The following is a 21,418-nucleotide window of genomic DNA, read 5'->3' on the forward strand; positions in this document are numbered from 1 at the left end:
GCTGAGCACCCCTGGTTTAAAAAAAAATAGTTTCCTGAGCAGACAGTTCATATAATAATTATTTTCCAACAAATATAATTTTGAAACATTTTAGTTTTTGAGGAAGCTAAAACAGCCAGTGTCAATTAAGTTTATTTTCATATATCTTTTTGTAGCATGTTTGGATGTGAAATGTTTTTCACCATCTAGAATTTCAGCATGCTGTATTGAACAACACAAGTACAACTTTTTATTAGCCTAAAACAAGGAAACAAGGTGTTACTGTTTTAGCTTATTAGATGAATTGCAGAATGACCAGTGCATTTTAGATTTGTCAGGTTCCAGAATAAAATAAAGTTTTCTTTTACTTCCTGGATGCCAGGCTAGTCAGGGGACATTTTAGGCTCCTACTATGTCAGACAGAAAAAGAAAGTTGGAACAATTTTATAACAGAGGCTACTGTGAGTGCAACAAAACCTGTTCACTTTTACCTAGCACTTTGTTTGAATCCATGCTTCTTTTAGCTGTTTAGCTACTTCTGTTCTGTGACATTTTGTATGTGACCTAGCTATGAGAAACCTTTCCACTGGAAAATGTGTCCAATTGTTTTCTTGTTCTGCCTTTTTTTTCCTCCACAGAACAGTTGTGGAAAAACATCTTGCCATTTGTAGAAAGTTTATGATCTCTCATTTAGGTTCCCTTATTCTTCCTAGACCAGAAGTAGAGTCTTAAGTTAGGTGATATGAGATTCCACAGCAAAATCCCCATTGCCTGAAAAGCCATAGGCACACAAAAGTACTTCATATTTTTTCAGGAAAGGCTGCAAAAATCTTCACAGATGTGGATCCCTCCCATGCAAGGTCCCAGAGTCCTGAAAAAGATTTTTCACTAGTTATGGTTACACCATTTAAATTTTGATTCATTTCATCTTGCTTTTGTGTCCATAAACTTTTTGCTGAATATATGAATCAGGATGAACACCTGCTGACAGTTGGGATAATAGCTGGTCTCCCCATTTAGTAGTCACTCTTGGCTGTCCAAAATCTTGTTGCATTTTAAATTTGTGGCTCTCTTTTCTCATGGCATGAGAGAAGTCAATGTTCCTGCAACAAACCTGAAAGAGTTTTTCTATGCCCTGGATCTCAAGGGTGTAAATTTATATATTCTATGTGACTAGCCTACCTGTTCCCTTGTATTTTTGTCTTGTGCAGTTAATTGTAACATGAAACCCTAAGGTTTGATGTAAACATTGTCCCCCTCCTCCCCTCAAATTATATGCTTTCATCTGTGTAACTGTGATATCGTTCTTTGGAGAAAAGAGCTTCTATCACATCTTTAGCTGGAACACCAGTTCATCTGGACCAAATTCTGGGACCAGATATTCAACAAATAGTGGCTGATGCTTACCAGTAGATACAGCTAAGTTACTTTTAAATCTAAGAACTGGCTGCGTGGGTGCAACTCCATACTCACTAGGGAAAGTTATGTTTCAATATACCTTGGATCAAAAATCTCTCAGGGGTCCAATCTCTGCTTTTGCATTGGCCTAGCTCAAAGGTGTAGGATGTTTGCTTAGAATCTATAGAGATTGGCATTCAGTAAATAACTTTGGTAAACAGATAGGGCTGTTTTAGGTTCACTTCCACAAAAACTCTTTGGATCTGACTATGTAAAAATTGTTTGCATCTTGTGTCACCTGATCCTTCCACCAGGCCTGAAGTTGTTCCTAGTCCCATGAGAGGATATTATTTACTTTGGGCCATCTGTACCTTCTGGAATGCACCACTCATACTGGTCACAAATGCCAGAAGACCATGAGTTTTGATCAGAATGCTCCCACATGTGTGACAGTGAAGGAACTGATCTTCAAGGGCACTGAGGGCCCACCAATTCAGTGGGTGTCAGAGGGGTTTCTGCATGTTCAGCACTTCTAAAACTCAGGCCACAGACAGTTTGTTTTTCACTCCTTCATTTCAGCTGTTGTCTAAAAGGCAGAGTAGTGAAGACAGAAAAAGATGACCCTGCTCACCTACATAAGTAACTCATGGCACAAAAAACTAGAAAACGCCAAAAAGCATGTTGGTTTTCTTTGTGGGCAGAGAGAAATCTATCCACCCTCTGTACCATTCACATAATATCAAGAAATGGATTGCAAAGCAACTGGCTAAACCTCAGGCAGATCCAACTTTAGGATGAGGATGATGCTTCTAAGATTGTTGCTTTCCTTCCTCTGTTGTTGCCACAGGTTGACTATGTCTTTCCTCTTTCTCTACTAGTGGATGCTGAGGTCTCAAGTCCCCTGGAACCTGGGAGGTTTCATGTTACTGCAGTGGGTGGGTTATGGTGGCAGAATGCCCTGAATCATTTGAAAATTACCAGTAATCTTCGAATGATTCAGGGCATTCTGCCACCATAATCCATCCACTACAGTAACATGAAACCTCCCAAGTTCCAAGGTGCTAAAAAAACTAATTTTCAGTATGTGTCTTGTTTTGGCTTTTAAGCAATGAGTTCTGAGAAGGAAAAAGTTAATGTAGCAGATAACTAGGTGGCATATACATATAGTAAACCTACTTCTCATGCTTATCACAGAAACTGCAGTTACATGGCTGAGCATACCTGTGGTACTCTTGCCCCCATCCTGGCTTTTCTTCAGGGCAACCCACATAAGTGTTTGATTTCTGATTTGCTGAGGGTGCAAGTACCACCTATCAGCAAAAGAGGGAAAAAAGAAGAAGAAACAGTACTTCCTTCCCTTTTCTCTATTTTTCCTAAAGAGTGAGGTTAGCTGCATACCTTTAATGTAAAGAGAAAATTATGAGTCAGCCTTTAAAAAGACCTAGATAGGAAGTCATCTGACACCTTATTGTGCAGCAGTGGAGCAAGTTTGAAGCACTCACTTGCAAGGTAGGCTTCTTTGATGCATTGCCTCTAGACTACATGATTGAGAGAGTAGTTCTGAACCAATGGACTCCATCCAGGTTGTAGAGGTACAATGGCTGAGCTACAAGGGCAGATAGAGTGCCTGGGAAGGACAGAGATCCTGCTTTCTCCCTTTTTGTCATCTGTTTGTTTTTGAGAATGTGCTAAGCGCATTTGCTTAGCCAGAATTAGCCCTTAAAATAATATTACAGAATTATTTTGATTCCCTTCCTTCATTTGCCAGCAGGAAGATATAATACCTTTTGTCTGGACTTCCCATAAAAATGAAAAAAAGTATATTAGGGACATAGGATTGGAAGAGGCCTACTGGGCCCCTTTAAGTCCAGTCCCCTGCATTGACAAGCAAATTATGTTGATAGGTAAGAAAATCACTATAGCCATGATAACTGCCTAGTCACTAGTTTTAGTGATTACAAATTACAGAGATGGAAAAGTGTGGCAGATTGTTGTATGGAGACAAGGCACGTACCAAGGGAAGGCATCTTGAATAGGGAAGGCAGCTCTCTTGCATACAAGTTGGCTGCAACCCTTGTAGAGAGGGTTCTACAAAATTAAACCCTCAACACTTAAAAAAAACAAAACAAAAAGAGCACATTCACTTTTGATTATCAGTGCTGTAATCACTTCTAATAGGACTAAATAAGAACAGGGCTTTTTCTTACTTGTTTTCTTTTTCTCTTGCATCAATAAGGTTGATCTTTCAACGCATTGTGGATTTATGGGCGGTCTGCAACGTAATGGCAGCACAGGACAAACAGCACCATATTATGCTACCTCTACTGTGGAAGTAATTTTTCATGTGTCCACAAGAATGCCATCTGATTCAGATGATTCACTGACCAAAAAGGTAGCTAATGCCTATATTTTGCACTGGCAGGAATATGTAAGGTATTAGTTGCAAATGATTTAAATCAGAATTTGAACTGGGGGAAAAAATCGTGTACTGCTTTGGTACGAGCAGGGTGCTTTTCATTCTGCAGCACGCAGGCATTCAATTCTGCAACTCACTGCCCTAAATTAAGGGCCATCAACATACTGGAATCTGTGGCAGAGCAGCATTTCCATGGCAGCATCCAAATACAATTATTAGTAATAATAATAGTAATCATTTCATTTATATGTTGCCTCCCTGCCAAAGCTCTCAAGAATTCCTTCAATGAAATAAAAGTAAATACAATATAATAAAATGTAATAAAATACAAATACATGTGAACTAATGAATGATTATTTTAAAAAAGAAAAAAAGAAAAAACTGACAAGTAGCACATCAAACCTAGCAATCCAACCCGAGATTAAAATGATCATCAGACTGTTCCCATGGATAACCAGGACCAATATAAAAACAGCCTAGAATGCTTCCTGAACAAGAGGAGTTATGAGATTTGAGCAGTAACTGCCAAGTGTTTCAGAATCAAGAAAGGTTTTGAAGCAGCAGCAAATCTCTGCCTATTTTAAGGACAAATGACATCGTATCCTACACTGAGATACCTATTATCTGTCAATAGCAGCTATTCCTTTTGCCTTACAGCCTGTTCTGAAAAGTTACTATAAAATATCATTGTGAGGTTCCATGTTCCCTGAATATCACATTTGCTTTAGCACTGAGTAAATAAGGGCACAGTTACATGTTCAAATTAAAGCTGGATAGAAACCAGCTATAAAGTTGATACGTATTTTCAAGCACTAACTTTGGATGGCTGACTCTTTATAGCTGGATGAACATTTTTATGGTGTGTGTGGCAGAGCACAGGGTGTGTCTGCCACTTTAAGGGCCTGGAGCTGGCAGCCTCCAGGTGCCTGACGAGGGCAGCCATTTTGAGACACGGGCTGCCTATATAAGCAGGGCAGTTTGGCTGCAAGCGAGCAGGCAGCAACGTTGCCTGGCCGTAGGGCTGCTGTGAACAACCTGGAGGTAAGGGGGAGCTGCAAGGGGATGGTTAGGAGGCTCCTGGTCCTGGGCATGACCTGAAACTGCACCCTGCCGGGAGTGGGTGGTCTGGTGGGGCTCTCAGTGGCGCAGGAGCCCCCAGGAAATGCCAGGCCAGTTACTACCCCAGTGAAAGGCGGGTCGGGGCACCTTAACCCCTAGCTCCCACCGCCGGGTGGGTAACGCTATGTTTGGAGGGGCCCAGAGGGCGGACCCAGAGAGAGGGAATGATTACCGGGCGTGATGCTGCAGTGAACCCCGGGAGAAAGGGGGTAGCAGTGCGATGAGCCCGAAGAGAGAGTGAGGGGCTAGAGACCCGACCCTACGAGAGAGTACCCTCGACTGGCCCAAGCTGGGGCCAGGACCCAGAGGGTCAAAAGGGCCAGGGGCCCATCGCGAGGGACGCCCAAGAGCCAGGGGCCTGGGGTCCCGACTGGCCTGGAGGTGGGCCAGGGCCAGTTAGCCAAAGGTCCTGGGGGGACCACACCCGAGAGGGGAAAATGGCTTCAGGAGGGCTAGTAGCCCGGAAGAAGACGGAGAGGCCGCCTGATCAGGAGGGATCATAGAGGGGTCCTGTTTAGAAGATTCTGGGGCCCCATGTGGGGGCTGGAAGAGATGAACATCATGATGCCATCTGCGAGGCTTGGGCTGCAGTATTAGGGGAGGTCAGAGCCGCAGAGCGCCCCCTGGCATCGGGGCATTAAAATGGGTAACCTCCCGCTTAATTAACATCGTAATTGAACTTATTATCATCAAAGGTGTGGCGGGCGAGATAGGCAAGCGGTTGCCCAGAGACAGGTGGGCGGGCCACGAAGAGCTCGGCCCTGAGTAGGCCCCCTGTCACAGAGACAGGGGGCAGGCCGTGGAGATCGGCCCCGGGAGGCCCCCTGTCACAGTGTGATAATTACTTTGTATGTCTGGCCAGTCTAAATTTCTTGCATAATTAACCAGTTAATTGCATAATATATGTAACGTGGCAGGGGCCTAAGTGGAATTTCTAACTACCCCACACTGCAGACTTACCCTGGTTTTGGCTGGGTCCTTTCCTTTTTCCATAACATCTGTAATAAAAATTCTTCAAGCCAAACCATACCCTCATTCACATCTGCACACTGCATTGTCCTCAGATTGTATATTCAGTGCGCTTACAAAAGCATGGTGAAGGTTAATAGATTTGCACAGGTACAGGTAACAATATAATTTGGCCTACAAGTTGTTGTAGTACTGTATTGCTCTGATTATAAGTTCATCTTCTTTCTTTCTTTCCAAAAGAACCAGGAAAGTTGTACTTGATTTATACATGGGATCGGGGGGGATCCAGGGAGTGTGCGGTATGCAGTTGCACCCCACATTGGTTGTGCTTTGCATGAACAGTGAATTCTGTGCTCGCTGGCTTGTTGGTGTAGCTCCAAGACTCAGGGTTGAATGTCTCTACTGCTCGTTTCCCACCTCCTTGCCCAGTACAGAATTTGACAGTAGGGGAAGAAGTGGGGGTATCAGCAGCAGTGTTATGCTGTCGCCCTCCTGGGTTCTGGAGCCATGTCAAAGTGGTGGCTCCAGCCAGAAGTCGCACTGACAAGCCAATGAGCTCAGAGAGTTTTACTGCACATGTGCCACACATCCAGAGGGGTGGATGGTCATACTCCCCTTCCTCAGAATTTGCCCATCCATGGAATCCCTCTATAAGCAAGCTCCTAACAATCTTGACTTTTGTTTTTGCAGTAGTTTTGCACATACAATAAAAATGCCAAGAAGCTGTTTTTTTTCTAAAATTGAATCTGAAAACATAGGGTCAACTTATATGGAGGGCTGACTCAGAATCGCAACCATATTTGACAAATTGATTATCCAAGGGGTGAAGAGAGCCCAGTGTAATTGTCAGAAAATTTGAACCTAGCAGTTGAGAGAAAAAAACACAGCTTTTTACTTGCAAACAGCACATTTAGATTGAACATAACTGAAATAAAATGAACTTGGAACTTCTTAATGGCTTTTTTAGCAGTTAACACTAGGGCTAGAATAAGACAGACTTTTTCATCAGACACAAAAATCAAGTGCAGTCAGTACCTGGCAATCTGTGGGGTTCAAAATCCAAAGAGATAGGAGATGTGGCCAGAGCTGATTTATTGTTGTCCACAGAAAACCTCACAAACTCATTGCTGTGAGCCTTGGGAAGAACTGCTGTTGAAATGGGGGAGCCTGCAGTGATCAAACTGTGTGCTACTGCAAAGAAATAAGCTGAACAAATCTTTTTAGTGTCTGTGCAGGAGGACAATTAACATATTTTTGTCCTTTGCCATAGCTCTTCCTCACACTGAAACAAATTCCCTATACAAAATATCAAATAACAGTCAGTCACTGTTCAGAACTCCAGCTGGAGGTGGAGACAAGACGTGCCTCAAAGCCAGGGAGGAAACTACAGAAATCTGCAAGATTCATAAATCTATGAGCCCCTGGCAGTTATAATGAATGTGAAATGGAGCTCAGGTTGAGACTGCTGAGCTGATGGTTTAGACCTGGGCATCTGTGATTTCCAAATCGGCTCCAAAGACATGTTTGAGTATATAGCAAGCCCTGTGGGGTCTCTCCTCACTCTCAGAGTGTCCATTTCTCCCACATATTATATGCTGACTCATATGAGCTGAAATCAGTACAAATACTCCAATCCCCAGAGAGGAAAATCCACAGAGAGTCTTAACAGCAGAACTCAATGCAGTTTACAAGAGCCAGCTATGAAATCCCACACCAAACTTGGCAGTGCATACAGCAATAGAACAAGATAGGACTACATGTGTAAATAATCACATCTGTTTGATTATCTTGTGCATTTTAGTCACTTGTCCTCCTTGCCTTTGTTCTGCACAGAGCCAGTCATACCCAAATTGGGTCTGCTGTGTCACTCATCCATGTGAAAAATGCATGGATGATCTAGAGGACTCTTAATAAGATCATGGAAAGCACTGACCTAGTACAATAGGCCTGAGGATACCCAAGCAAAAGTTCATGCACAGATTATTCAATTTCCCATCTTAAATTTGTGGAGTACTGTGTCAGGACATAAAAATGTTATGCCGTGTAAATATAGAGTACTACTTTTTCCACAACTTCCCCTTTGTGACAGTACTTCACACATTACATATATTACACAATTAACTGGTCAATTGAGCAATAAATTTAGACATGCCACACATGCAAGCTAATTATCATGCCATAAAAATGTCCATCCAGCTGCAAAAAGAACCAACCAGCTACAAAGTTAGGGTTTGGAAATGTCTAACAACTTCATAGCTGTCCAGCTTTAATATGAACATGTGGCAGGGTCCTTACAGCCTACCCTGCCCTGCCTTCTGGCCAACTTCAGACAAAAATAGCTAATTACATCTCTTCAAAAAGAGTTGAGAGAGACAAGGGGAGATTTTTTTTATCTCCTTATTTTAAATAGTTCTTCATTGACTTGATGCTACTATAAGAACTGTCCAATTCTAAACAGAGAGCTGTCTTTGAGAGGCAATATAGTGCACAACCATTCAAGGATGAGGAAAGGGCAGCAATTGTCCTTCCTTTCCATCTGGTTTCACCAGATTCTCAGTGAAGCTTTCACTTGCATAATACCTGGTAGTACCCACACCACTGTGTCTGGTTTCATTTTGGGATTCTGTGCTCTGTTCTTTTTGCCTGTTTCTAGGCTAAACAAATAGAGCACTGAGCAGTTTGCTTTGCTGGTAAACTCAATAGTTTGACAGACGGTCTTACCACCTGCTGGCCAAGGAAGCAGCCTGTCAGTACTGCAATTTGCAGCAGACCATAAATTTTGTGAGCTTTGGAACTCTAGACAGATGCAGTAATTTTACTTAAATATTTTATTATGGGTTCTTGTTGTTTCTAAACATAAAGGAACACATTCACTTCTGCTGTAAATTCACTAAAATGAACAGAAGAATTTTGGCCCTGGAATTTCCACAGAATACAATAAGAATTTACAAATAATTGTTTCCCTTAGATGAGAAGCAATACATTGTTTACTTGCCTGGCTCACCTTTTAAAGTACTATTGTTTGTTATATATATATATATAGCATAGCTCAGAGTAACATTGAAAGACTTGGCCCTGAACAAAAGGCTTTCTACTCAAGTAACCAAAATTCAGCTGATAACTTTTGCAGCTGCAGGATTTAGCGTCATTAGTGTTAAACTTTTTTTATCGGATGTCTTGCAGCAAGAATGAAAATCAATCACAGTAACAGCATCCCACAGTCCCTTGTCTTATTCTAACTAAATTGTACCTAACAGTTTAAAAATGAGCTGCAAAATTTTAATGCAATTTATTCCATCTTCTCCCATTGTCATAGTAGAATTTTTCCAATTCAGAAATCTGGTTGCAACCCCATACTGAACTCATGCTCCTTCGCTGCAAAAATTTGTTAGCTATAGCTAGATTAGATTTTTAGCAGCTAATCTAACTGCTGTAGGGGTTTGCAAAGTGGGGACAGAGCTGTGCTATTGGATTTGTCCAATTCATTTGACTCCAGGACTATAATTGCACTTATGTCTTACAAGGCTTTTATAGCCTAAGGCTGGCCAGCAGCAGAAAAACAAATTGGCAGTGATACAGTAAGAGTGAAAGGGAATGAAAGGCACACATTATCAGTCTCCAGGCAGCGCTGTTCTGGCAGGAAGTTTCTTGGTTAATTTACAAATAAAACTTAGATTTTAGGATGGCCACGCTGTCACACAAACAATGGGGATGTCAGGCTTGACTGTTACTTAGTAAAAGTAGCAGCCATGCCTACCCAAAAGCAGGAATTCTTCAATCAAACAGACGACTCCTTTCTGGAGCCAGCTGGCTATGTAATGCAATTAGTAGGAAAAGGAGGTCAGACTATTAGGTGTGTACCATGACCAGTGTCAGCAGTGGCGTGTTGCCTGGCAGGCAGCATGCAGAATAGCTAAAGCAGAGTGCCTTTAGAACTATTTACTCAAGTGAATGAGTAGACGTGGCGCACGACCAGTTTCAGAACATGGAATTGTTTTTGTAAAGCTTGAGAAATGAGCATTTGTTCTACAACTGACAACTAAGTTCTGAAGCACAGATTGCAGCTGAGGAAATGCTGTGAACACATGCTTAGTGATGTCAAAATTCGAATCAGAATGTCCATGTTGACTTATGTTACATGGGTATTCACAGTTCAGTCTAAAGGAGACATTAAGAAACCACTGCACGAGAAGAAATATGTGGTTCAAAAAGTGTATGCCTCTTATTCATGTTATTTAAAGTCCTATGTGTGTCAACTACAGATTAATGCAAATCTGTGAAGGCTCCCTCAGACTTTGGAGGGGACATTTCAAACAACTTCAGAGGCATGCCTTCCTGAATATTTTTTCCAGGTCCAGTTCTGGTTTTGTTCAGATCAGAGCTAAATGTAAAAGGACAGGCCAGCTATTTGTCCATTTATTATTTTCTGGTTGTCTTGGGTTTGGGGTTGTTTTTTTTTTTCATATTGTATGTATTGAAGGTGGAAGGACATGCCACTTTTCAGCCTGGATTGATTTTATGCTTATTTACTTGGGAATATAGCCATAACTACTCATTTTGTTGTTTATTTGGTGCTCAAAGGCTTCAGAGATCTTGCACACAAATCTAAAATCTTACTTGTATTTGAATCATTGAAGTAAAACACCTGAGGTTGGTGTGTTATAGTACCATATTTACCAGAATCCAAGATGAACTGGAATTTAAGATGATTTACCCAATAATTAGATTCTGTACATGGAAAATTTATGAATTTGTTATAATTTTCCATGTATAGAATCTAATTATTGGAGAGTCATTTTAAATTCATTCTCCTCATCCTCCCACTACTGAGGGCAGGACAAGCAGTGGCAAGGGAGCCAGTGGCAGTTGGGGGGGGGGGGGGGGCCAGGGGGTAGGTGGGGGGGGGATCAGGTGTCCTGACCCACCCCTTGCCACCTGCCCACCCCCCTAACACTTGCCCCTGCTGCTGTTGCCAGCCCCTGGTGTCTGCCCTCCTTTCCACATAACCCCTTCCTCAGCACCTCCCCTACTTACTACTGCTTACACTCAGTTGCAGCTCCAAACCAGCTCCAGCCTGGAGCAATGGAGCCCATGGTAGTTTTGGCCCCCACCTAACCATGCAACAGTGGTGGCAGTTCCAGCCCAGGAACCAGGTCAGAGCAGGGACCCGAGTTGCTACTACTGCCATTGCTGTTGCATAGCCAGGCAGGGGCCAGAGCTACCATGTGCTCTCTATGCCCTGGGCTGGAGTTGCCAATGAGGGTGAGTGACTGTGGGGATAGGAGGCTGCTAGCAGGGCAGAGGCTGTGGGGAGGCAGAACAGCAGCTGCAGCTCCAACTCTGATCCCAAGTCTGGGTCAGGGCCAGACCCAAAGCTGCAACAGCCTCCTGTCCCCCCAAACTGAGTACTTAAATCCAAGATGAGAGGCTTTTCCCCCTATATTGAACAAGGGGGGGGGCAGCCCTGTCTTGGATTCAGGTAAATACAGTAATTGATGATACGATGATTTTTTAGCAAACTTCTAAAACCAATCTTTTAAAAAACAATTTTATTTGATCAGTCCACTGTTAGAGAGAGATCATTGGCATTTTATGAATTCAGCAATTATAGGTGTTTGAGCTAAAAATGGTATGATAAATGGTATTTCATGCTATAGAAACAGAGATTACCCAAATATATATTTCTGGTATAGTCTGTTCATCTTTGATTTTTTTTTTTTTTTTCAATCCCGTAAGCAAAGCAGCATTTAACTTTGTCAGCAACTTAGAAAGATGATGTTCAAGGAAACCCTAGATGCCACAAGAAATGAGTTTCTTAATGCGGTAGATTTCACTCTTTTCTCTCAGACAGGAGTGTCAAACTCATCTGGGCCAAGGCAGAATGAGGTTCTCTGGGCCAGTCTGTGGCAAGACCCAATGTGTAGCGCCCACAGCACTGGGTCCAGCATGTACTAGCTGGGGTTCACTGTACACACAGCATGTGGGGCCACTATGAGGCATGTGCTGCCTGCGGCACACGGGCTAGACCCGGTCGTTCTGGAATGCCATACTCGCCCCACACCTCAGATTCTTTGCAACATGCAGCACCAAGTCCAACTCGCACAGCACCCTGTGTCAGCCCTGCATACCACTTACACAGTTAGCCCTGGGGCTGGCATTTGCTGTACATGGACATGCTATAGTGGCCACATGTCCTACATGCAGCATAGCGAGCTGGCGCAGAGCACATGCTTCATGGCTGCCCGGCTGCAGTGTTGCAGGCAAAGCTCCCAACCGAATATTGCCAAAGCCCTCCACACTAGAACACTACTGAAAACCCCTTGAATCTGAGGGCTAGATTCAGTCTGAACAATAGGCTGCAGACCCCTGAACTAGTCCTGCCTTGTGCAGGGGGACTGGACCCAATGATCTACAAGGTCCCTTCCAGCCTCTAAAAATCTATGAACCTATGATTTATTCCACTGTGGTGTTTGCTAGAAGATAGGATGTTGGTCCTTCTTTCCTGGCTGACAACTAGCATAATTCCTTGTGTTTGACCTGTCTTCTGCCTGTAGTTTTGAACATTTTTCCCTTGTGCTGAAATTCTGCTACAAAATATAGTGTTGCCAGTGCTGGATGGCTGCCATGATAATTGTGGTCTAGATAGATAGTTATATGAAGAATTTGGTATGAATAAAAAGCACTATTCTTTTTAAAGGATTTGGCCCTTTCTTTTGATCAGTTTTCTATATGTCTGTACGCACTATCCATTTTTCCAAAGGTATATGAGGCAGATTGGTACTGAACACATTTCTTCACAACTTTTTTGTATCGTAAATGACATCAGTGTGCTGTGTTCTCCTGTGCATTTTCCTATGTGGCTAGAAAACAGAGAGAGAAGGCATTCTGCAAAATAATGTATGCTATATGCTGAAGTTTGCTAAATTAATGAAGTCATTACAGTTCAGTGAGGTAGTGTTGGAAGTCTGTCTTAACATTAGGGCTCTGCGAGTTGGGCTATACATGCTGTCTTTTGCACTGAGTTGCAGTGACAAAAATAGTCCCATTGAACACCTGTCATAAACCACTGTCACTGCTACTCACTGTGTGTACAGGTGGCATAATTGAGCCTTTACTGTTACTCGCTTTGTATACTAATACATTAATGCATCAGTTTGGGTGTTCTGTTAATTGCCTTACCAACTATGTTCCTTTTAGAGTCCTCATAGATTATTGGAGACTATTTCTAATATGTATAACATATTGTATATAGTATTGTGGCCAGGCAGGATGGGTTATTTTTTAAAACTTGCTTTACAACTTGTCTGTAGACACTTTTGTGATTTTCTAGTCAAATCTGTTTACTCTCTCGCAATGAACTGCTATCCCTGTTAAACTCAGTGTGAGTTTTGCTGTTGACTGCAGTGGAACCAGTATTTTATCTTCTTTTTTTCTGAAGTTCACCCTCTTAACATGGCTAAATAGTTCTCACAGTGCTCCCACACAATTATTTTTATTTACCTTTTTTTTAAGATCATTATAAAGGGTCACAGGATAGTGAGAAATTTAACATGCTGTGCTGGGAAAACCCAAAATTACTATTTATAGTGTTTACATTTTCATATTGAAAAATCAGTCTGTTGATAATTGGTATCATAAATAGGGTTGAAATGCATTCTTTACTTGTATGTATAAATTAGATAGATAAATTCAGTAACTCTTCTCTGTTTCCCTTTTATTCGAATAAAATCAAATTAGCTGTGAATTTGATTTACCTTGTGAATACGTTTCATTTTACTTTGCACAAGTATAAACCTTCAGTGAAGATGCAGTTTTTAGCCTTCTTGTCTTCAGAAATATGGCAAGACATGGTAATACTTTCTAAAATTGTTGTAGGAATCCTTTCCTGATTCAAAGCATTTTTTGGTCTGTCAATTTCTCCACAGAAGGCCAGCACATATGCTTATGTGCATCACATTAGTTACTTGGTTTACCTCTCTTTTAGAGTTTAAGTGGGACTAAAGTATTGCATAAACCTTGTGCTGTCTCCCCACCATAGAGGGTAAATGTTGCCTGTAAAGTAGATGTATATTTAAAATTTAAAAGACATACAATCTGTTGTGCATTTCAGTACATCATTTTCAAATATGTTTGCCTTCAGTCACAAACTTATTTTTCCAAACAAAACAAAATCAGCTATACTTAATAAGGACTATTTCTGTGCTAAGTTTCAACATATAACTTCAGCTTTACTTTATGTAACTCTGTTCAAAAAAAGGTCTTTACGGTTTTTCCCACTTTGTCCTAACTCAGCCACTGTTCAAACACATTACATACACACTTTCAAAACAGAATTTACCTTCATGCAGAGATATGGCATGAAGTACTTCAGCTGTATAGCAAAATAGGGAACAGAGGACTATAATGGAAAGTATCTGCAACCTGAATCGTAGTAATAGCTACTGCTGTGACAGCTATAATATTTTAAATGAAATACAATGCCCTGCTAGTTAACATTTTGCTCATGTAATTCAGTTCAGCGTTTAAAACTACTGTATATAATATGCATCCACGTGTCACATAAGTTGATAATTTGATAATTATGTAATTAAACCATCAATTTTTTTTTGAACAAGGCAAGTTTTGTGGCTGCTGTTACTAACAGCAGGTAGATAAAAAACAATATTTTAACCTTTTCTATAATGAAATATTTCTACTGTTGAACATTGTAATTCAATTTGTAAGCCATGACCCCTCATAAACTGTTGTTATCACTCTGATTAATAAAGAGCCAATTTGCCGTTGCAGCTTCGTCACTTGGGAAATGATGAGGTTCACATCGTCTGGTCTGAACACACCAGGAACTACCGCAGGGGTATTATACCAACAGATTTTGGAGATGTTTTAATTATTATTTATCCGATGAAGAACCACATGTTTTTCATAGAGATAATGAAGAAACCAGAGGTAGGTTTTGACTACTTCAGTGAGTCTGTTATGCACATTGCTCAAATGGCAAATAATTCTGGTATAACATTGAGAAAAGTCAACATTATCAAATATTTTGTCAGAACATATTACATTTTTCTCCCCGTGTGAGCTTAAAAGGTGCGTTGAACTCTGAGGGAGGGTTGTTTTGTGGAGTTTTTGTTTGGGTTTTTTTGTTTTTGTTTTCTTTTAACAATTGAACATTAGTAAAAAACTACATGAGTAGATCTGAAATGAAAAGCATATTCATTTTTAGCATTTTGGGTGGCCTGCCTGAATTTTAAATCCATTGGAGATGGCTTATACAGAATGATGCTTAAAATGATGGACGGGATCCAATTTAAGCCAATGAAAGGAAAAGAATACAGAATTAAGGCTTTCCTTGGTATTAATTCACATATAATAGTTAGCTACTAGTTAAATCTCTGATGGTGCTATGGATACACATGGTGCTATATGTAACCTCACACAGATTTTTGAGACCCTGGCAATAAACTAACTCAGTATAATTTAGGGATTGCATGGCAGTCTTAACACTCATCCTTGGCTTTATGTTATTATATCAAATAATTTTTTTTAGTGTTAATATTTATTTATACTTATTTTTTTTCTTGTCAACTTTTTCTCAGATTTCTAGGAGATGAGCTTAATGCAAAAGCAATCATTGTCTAATGCGTTGTATACAAAAAGGATGTCTTATTTTAAATGCAGAGATAAATGTATGTAAATGTGTAGTCCAGTACACAAGTGCATTCAGCGTGTTAACTTCTAAAGATAGAATATATTTTATTGAAATAACCATAGTCCTCACTACTATTGATATTATCTATTTACATGTATCTTAGTGTGTAGACAACAGCAAAAAGGACACGTAAATCTCAGGACACGTACTAGTTGTTTAAGATGCATCTTTCAGAAGTATGAAAATGGCAACATCTGTACATTTTAAGAACTAGAAATTTGTCACCCTACATTTAAAAATCTTGAAAATTTGCCGCCTATTTTTCATATGTGAAAACCTTTTATTGATATATACATTTAATTTACATATATAAAGAGTCTTATAATTCACTTCTCTGGAACTTAGAAGTAGAGAAAATAACATCCTAAAATGCTGAAGTAATACACAAATAAATAGCTGTTAATGTAGCTTAACCTGAAATAACTGAATAAAACATTTAGAATTTAGCGTTATGAAATTATGTGAATCAATCCCAGAAAAGCTGTGTCTTTTTATATATAAGTCAAAAAACACCCAAAGGGCAGAAGGAATAATAGACAACTGGAAATTTAGTGTTATCCCTACATTTAAAGTACAAACCATTACAATGTAATAAAATTAATCCAGACATTTCCAGGGCAAGTGTGGCTGACCTTTTGTTCACCAGCTACTGACCCGAGGGTGAATGAAAGAGGCTTGCAGAGAGAAATGTCTGTTGTTTGGCTTCAGTCCCTGGTATTTAAATTGCATTCCCTAATCAAATGAAAAGGCTGTCCTCTCTATCAGGTTACCGAATCCATGGCAACATTTGGCCTTTTATATACATAATGTTAGCCTTTTTGTTTGCATCTAAGTAGAGACACCTGGAGCAATGTTAACATTAACCGATTTAGCATTAATAGCTTCATTATATAAGAATTTCTGATCAGATAGCTGTTACTTTTGTTATATTGCTTCAGCTTGTATTGTTTTCATTTTTTTATCTCCCTGCTTGGCAACCAGGCAATGATTTGCAAATTTTTTTTGTCTTGATTAATTAAGCAATATAATTATCAGGAACCGTGATGCAGTCTTTGCTCAACAAAGCTTCTGAGAGAAAACAATAGTAAGTCTGTTAGTATGAATGCATTCCACGCGTCACAGATGCATGAGGATATTCTAAACAATGAGACGAAAAGCTGCCTGCAAAAGAGGACAAAGAATGCCATGCAGACTCTACACACTACACATACCGCCAGGGACATACTGTGGGTTCCCTGGGACACAGATGCCTCGTTAGATTGCAGCTAGTCATCAGAGATTAATTCTCAGCCATTTGGTACAATAATTTACCCATTCCCCAGTCTTTTAACTAGTGCTGCTTACTATAGAAGTGAAGTCTTTGTACTCAAAAGGTTTATGTAACCTTGCCTACTTTTAGTGTTTAGAACAAAAATAATTATTTTTTCTTAGTAATTGTACTGAAAGAAGCATTTGCAACATGTTGAATATATTTTTTCACAGCCCGTTAACTTTATAATTTGTATTGGTCATAAAAGGGTGTACATTTCTGTCCACATCTGAATGTATTTTATTTTCCTACAGTTTATTTAAGCTTAGCACATTTATTTTGCATCCCTGTGAAATCAAGTATTCTCCAAAAGGCAACCAAAATATCAACTTTAAAAGTACCAAAGATAGAATATGCATTCAACCTCATTAGGTCAAAAAGACTTTATGATGTTGTATCCCCTTGAGTTTAATGGCCCACAGCAAGATTGTTGAAATGGAAATTAATAATTCTAACCTTTTTTGATTTTATGGTCTATTCACCTATTCCTTCCCAGCCAACAGTCCCATTGAATCAACTGAAAGTTTGGGGTATGTAATCGGTCTCTGATTGGATCTTCAGATTCTGATTCTGAAAGGGTACTGGAAGCCCTGAACACCTGCTGAATTCAGCTTGAATTAAGCATTCTCAGCATTCGAGAGGGCTGAACCTTTAAAAATAAGAACTTCTTGAATTATTGATTTACTTTTTGGGAAATGCCAGGTATACATTTCATAATCTGTAAACAAGTTTGTTTACATATATATTTTGGTAATTTTTCATTAATTGAACATTTGCTTCTCTATGTGGAAATATCTCTGAAAGCTTGAAAACATTTCTGGTAAATTTTTCAAAATGTAAAACAAATTTTAAAATTTCTAATATTAATTCACAATATGTTTTACAAAAAAAAGTCTTACAGCACATTTCCAAGATTCTGATAATTTTCTTGAATGTGATCAACCTTTTGAGTAATGGTTGATCAAAAGAATATTTGAAAATTATTTTTACTAATAGATTTAAATACTAAGGAGAGATTTATATTATCATCATTTTGGATATATATGTGAATATTAAAATTTTAAACTTCTAACACGCACAATCTATTGCATAATGCCACATCACCTTCTCTGCATTTATTCTGTATATAACTCACCAGATACCAAAGTGAAAATGTGTGTCAATGGTGGTGTTAGTGAATACCATCCTCAGTCATACCTGGCATACAAAATTGTTTTGGATGTTTGCATCCTCTTTCACTATTTTAAAAATATATTCTTCTTGTCATAGAATTTTAACTTTCTTATAAATGCTTAAGTTTATGTAATTCTTAATTGAAAAATGAACCCACAAAACTTGATGATCCAGAACTTCCATGGCACAGATAAATTCCCAGGAGGGAAAAATTAATGACTTTTGCATAAAAAAAACAGACCAAAGCTTTAAATGTTATGTTGAATGCATTGAAAAGAATTCAGGATTAGTCAAATAAATGATGGAAATGTTTTACACTAATCTATTATTTTTCTTTTTCTTTTTTTTTTTGATAATTATTTTGAGTAAAGGAATGACATAAGTATTCTGTGAAAAGACAGCTGTCATTTGCAGATGTTATATTAAAACCAAATTTCTTCTGTAATTCATTGCCACTTCTAATTAGAGGAATTCCCTGGATACAGGGGATTTATATTATTCCTTTTGTCCATTTATTGAATGACTGTCACAGTCACCCACAAGCGGTTGCAGAAGAATAATAGAGGGTATTTATTTATGCAGTAAGCCTCAGTACAGATGGAAAAAATCCATAGCTTAAATATTGATAATAGTTACTAGCTCCTTCTTAGGTTTTTCTGTTTTGATTTTTGTGACGAAGAAATGAGCTCCCAATTGACTCGTTCTTAAAATTAGAATCTGTTATGATTTCTAATACAGTACTATTAAGATTTTCACTTTTTCCTGTTCATCATTGATAATCGGTGTCTGTGTATGTGTGATTTCATACTGTTTCCCATTTTATAAATGATATGGACTTCTTTGTGTTTTGTGCCACTAATACTGCTGACTTTTCAAGTTTCTGGTAGAGAGAACACTACAACTCATCAAAGTAGGGTATAAGATACATTTGTTTGATAGCAATTCTAAATCAATAAAAGGTGTGGAATTTTGGGGTGAGCTTATTAGCATTTGGCTTTCCTATATGTGTGAGGTACTGTTTTTATGGTCTTGGCAGGTTTTTTACTATTGTTGCCAGTTCATCAAGAGTTAAATACCTTGGGTCAGATCACTCTTCTCTATAGCCCAGCCCATGGCAAAGGCTTTACAGCAGGCATGGGCAAAATACAGCCTGCGGGCCAAATCCAGCCTGCCAGGCCTTTCTATCCAGCCCGCAGGGCCCCTCTAAAAAACAATTATTACTTGTCCGTTGCTGCCCCTCTGAAGTCTGGTGGAAGGCAGGGTTTCAGAGGCGGCATACTACCAGACCAGGCAGGCTTTGTATGTCCACCTCCATGGGGCTTTCCAGCACTCCAGCTGGGAGCCCCATGTGGAGGCATGAAGTGTGATGGCGCATGGTTGGCCAAGTGGTGAGGGGAGGGGAGCTCCTGTCTGCAGGAGGTGGGTAGGTGTGGGGTTTGTGGGGACCTATGGGGGTGTGAGACCCCCCCCTGCCACACACCTCCTCATGGCTTACAGCCTCTGCCACCAGCAGCAGCAGGTGGCAGGCCCTCAGGGTACTCCTGGCCCATAGCAAGGCAGAGTCCCCCAGCAATGCATGGCTCCATCTGAATCCAAGGAGCTGCATGTGGTGGCACAGAGTCTGGCCAGCCTAGCCTGCTGGTACGCACCTTCAAACCAAACTGGGCTGACTCCTTGCCAGCACATGAGGCTCCTGGCACTGCAGGTGGGAGCCTCGCATCGTGGGGCCAGGCCAGGCAGGCTCCATGCTTCCACATGGGGCTTCCAGCACTGCAGCAGGGAACTGCATGTGGCAGCACAGAGCCAGCCCGGCCCCATGGCACGCAGACTGGGAGCCACAGGGATTTGTGTGCCATTGGACCGGGCTGGCTCTGCGCCTCCACATGCAGCGCCTCACTGGAGTGCTGGAAGCCCCACTTGGAGGCACGGATAGCCCAGCCTGATGGTGTGTGGCTCCCACCTGTAGTGCTGGGAGCCCCACATACTGGCATGAAGCCAGCCTGGTCTGGCTCAAAGGCATGTGCAGAGGTCGGGAGGGCTCCATGCCACCACATGCAGCTCTTGGGATTCAGCTGGAACCACATACCACTTCAGGGCTCTGCCTGCCACAAGCCATGAAGGCTTGCCACCTGCTACTGCTACTGCTGCTGCCGGCAGCAGGGGCTGTGCACCATGGGGGTGCAAGTAATGGGGGGCCCGCACCAACACACATACCATCCACACTCTCTCAAATCCCACATGCCCCACAGACCCTGCCCCCCATACCCACTCACACCCCCATACACCCATTCACAAACTCCACGCACACACACCCCCACAAATCTCACACAATCTCCACACCCACCCAACCACAATCCATACCCCCCACACACAATATACAAGAGAGAGACTTTTTTTAAGCTTTTACGCAATCACCTCTATATACACTATGCAAATGCATGTACATCAGGACATTTTTTTTTAATTATATTACAATATGTTATAGTAGATGCTTGTTTTTTAGTATATGACTTTTTTTTCCTGTTCCAAGATGGCAAACCCTTCCCAAAGGAGTACTTCCAGGGCCAAGGGAGGGAACTTCCAGTGGTAAACAGAGGTTAGGGGATGTGACTTCCAGTCCCAAGATGGTAATCAGGGGGCAGGGCACCTGTCAAGGCATGGGGCTACTTTTACAGTCCTCAAGAGCTCACCAAAATTCGTTAAGCGGTCCTCCAGCCAAAATAATTGCCCACCCTTGCTATATAGATACATCCTTTGTAAATATCCATTTGCAGAAATTTCCCACAGTATTGTCTCTTTTATGGGTCCACGTTTCCTCTTATGAAATTCAACTCAAACATCAACCTGCCTTTAAATCAGTTCATGGCTTTTGCTACTGTACATAAGAACTTAAAGCAACAACTTAGTCCCTTAATGTGCCCTAATTAAGAATATAGAAATATATGGTATCCTGTCTAAAACACCAACAGAATTAACCTAAATTTATCTTTTAGATAAACCATTTTTAAGATTCTTGTTTCTCAGAAACTCTCATAACACTGTCCAGTTTGTCTCCAGCTTTCTAGAAAAAAAATCTATCAGATCACACAAGGATACTATCTGATCAGTTCTTAAATTTATTGAAACTTAATTCCATTTAAATCCAGTTCATAATAGAAAATTATCTCTAACCTTAACTGAAGAAGGGAATGTGCATAGAGTATACTATCCCAGCTATATGGTTGGTCCAATAAAAGATCCTTGTCTCTCTCATAGAGTATGCTAAATTGTTGTCATTTACAAAAACAGAAAAAGATGGTCTTCTTTGAGTAACTGCCAACATATACATTCCTGAGTAATGGATGTG

General features: G+C 40.5%; 1 protein-coding gene across 5 annotated transcripts in view; it reads left to right on the plus strand.

Moving 5' to 3' along the window:
• Nucleotides 1–21,418, plus strand: part of RALGAPA2 (Ral GTPase activating protein catalytic subunit alpha 2) — a 374,428-nt gene that overhangs the window by 246,877 nt on the left and 106,133 nt on the right. For all 5 annotated transcript variants that reach the window (XR_009458933.1, XM_019491013.2, XM_059720247.1 and 2 more), the window contains exons 35-36: nt 3,614–3,769; nt 14,669–14,827. Coding sequence is in view for 4 of the 5 variants with exons in the window: in XM_019491013.2 (XP_019346558.2) it covers nt 3,614–3,769; nt 14,669–14,827 (315 nt within the window). In the remaining variant the exon portion in view is untranslated. The remainder of the gene's footprint in view (nt 1–3,613; nt 3,770–14,668; nt 14,828–21,418) is intronic.

Source organism: Alligator mississippiensis, chromosome 1 (assembly GCF_030867095.1).
Source record: "Alligator mississippiensis isolate rAllMis1 chromosome 1, rAllMis1, whole genome shotgun sequence".
In the NCBI taxonomy this organism is placed as follows: domain Eukaryota; kingdom Metazoa; phylum Chordata; order Crocodylia; family Alligatoridae; genus Alligator; species Alligator mississippiensis.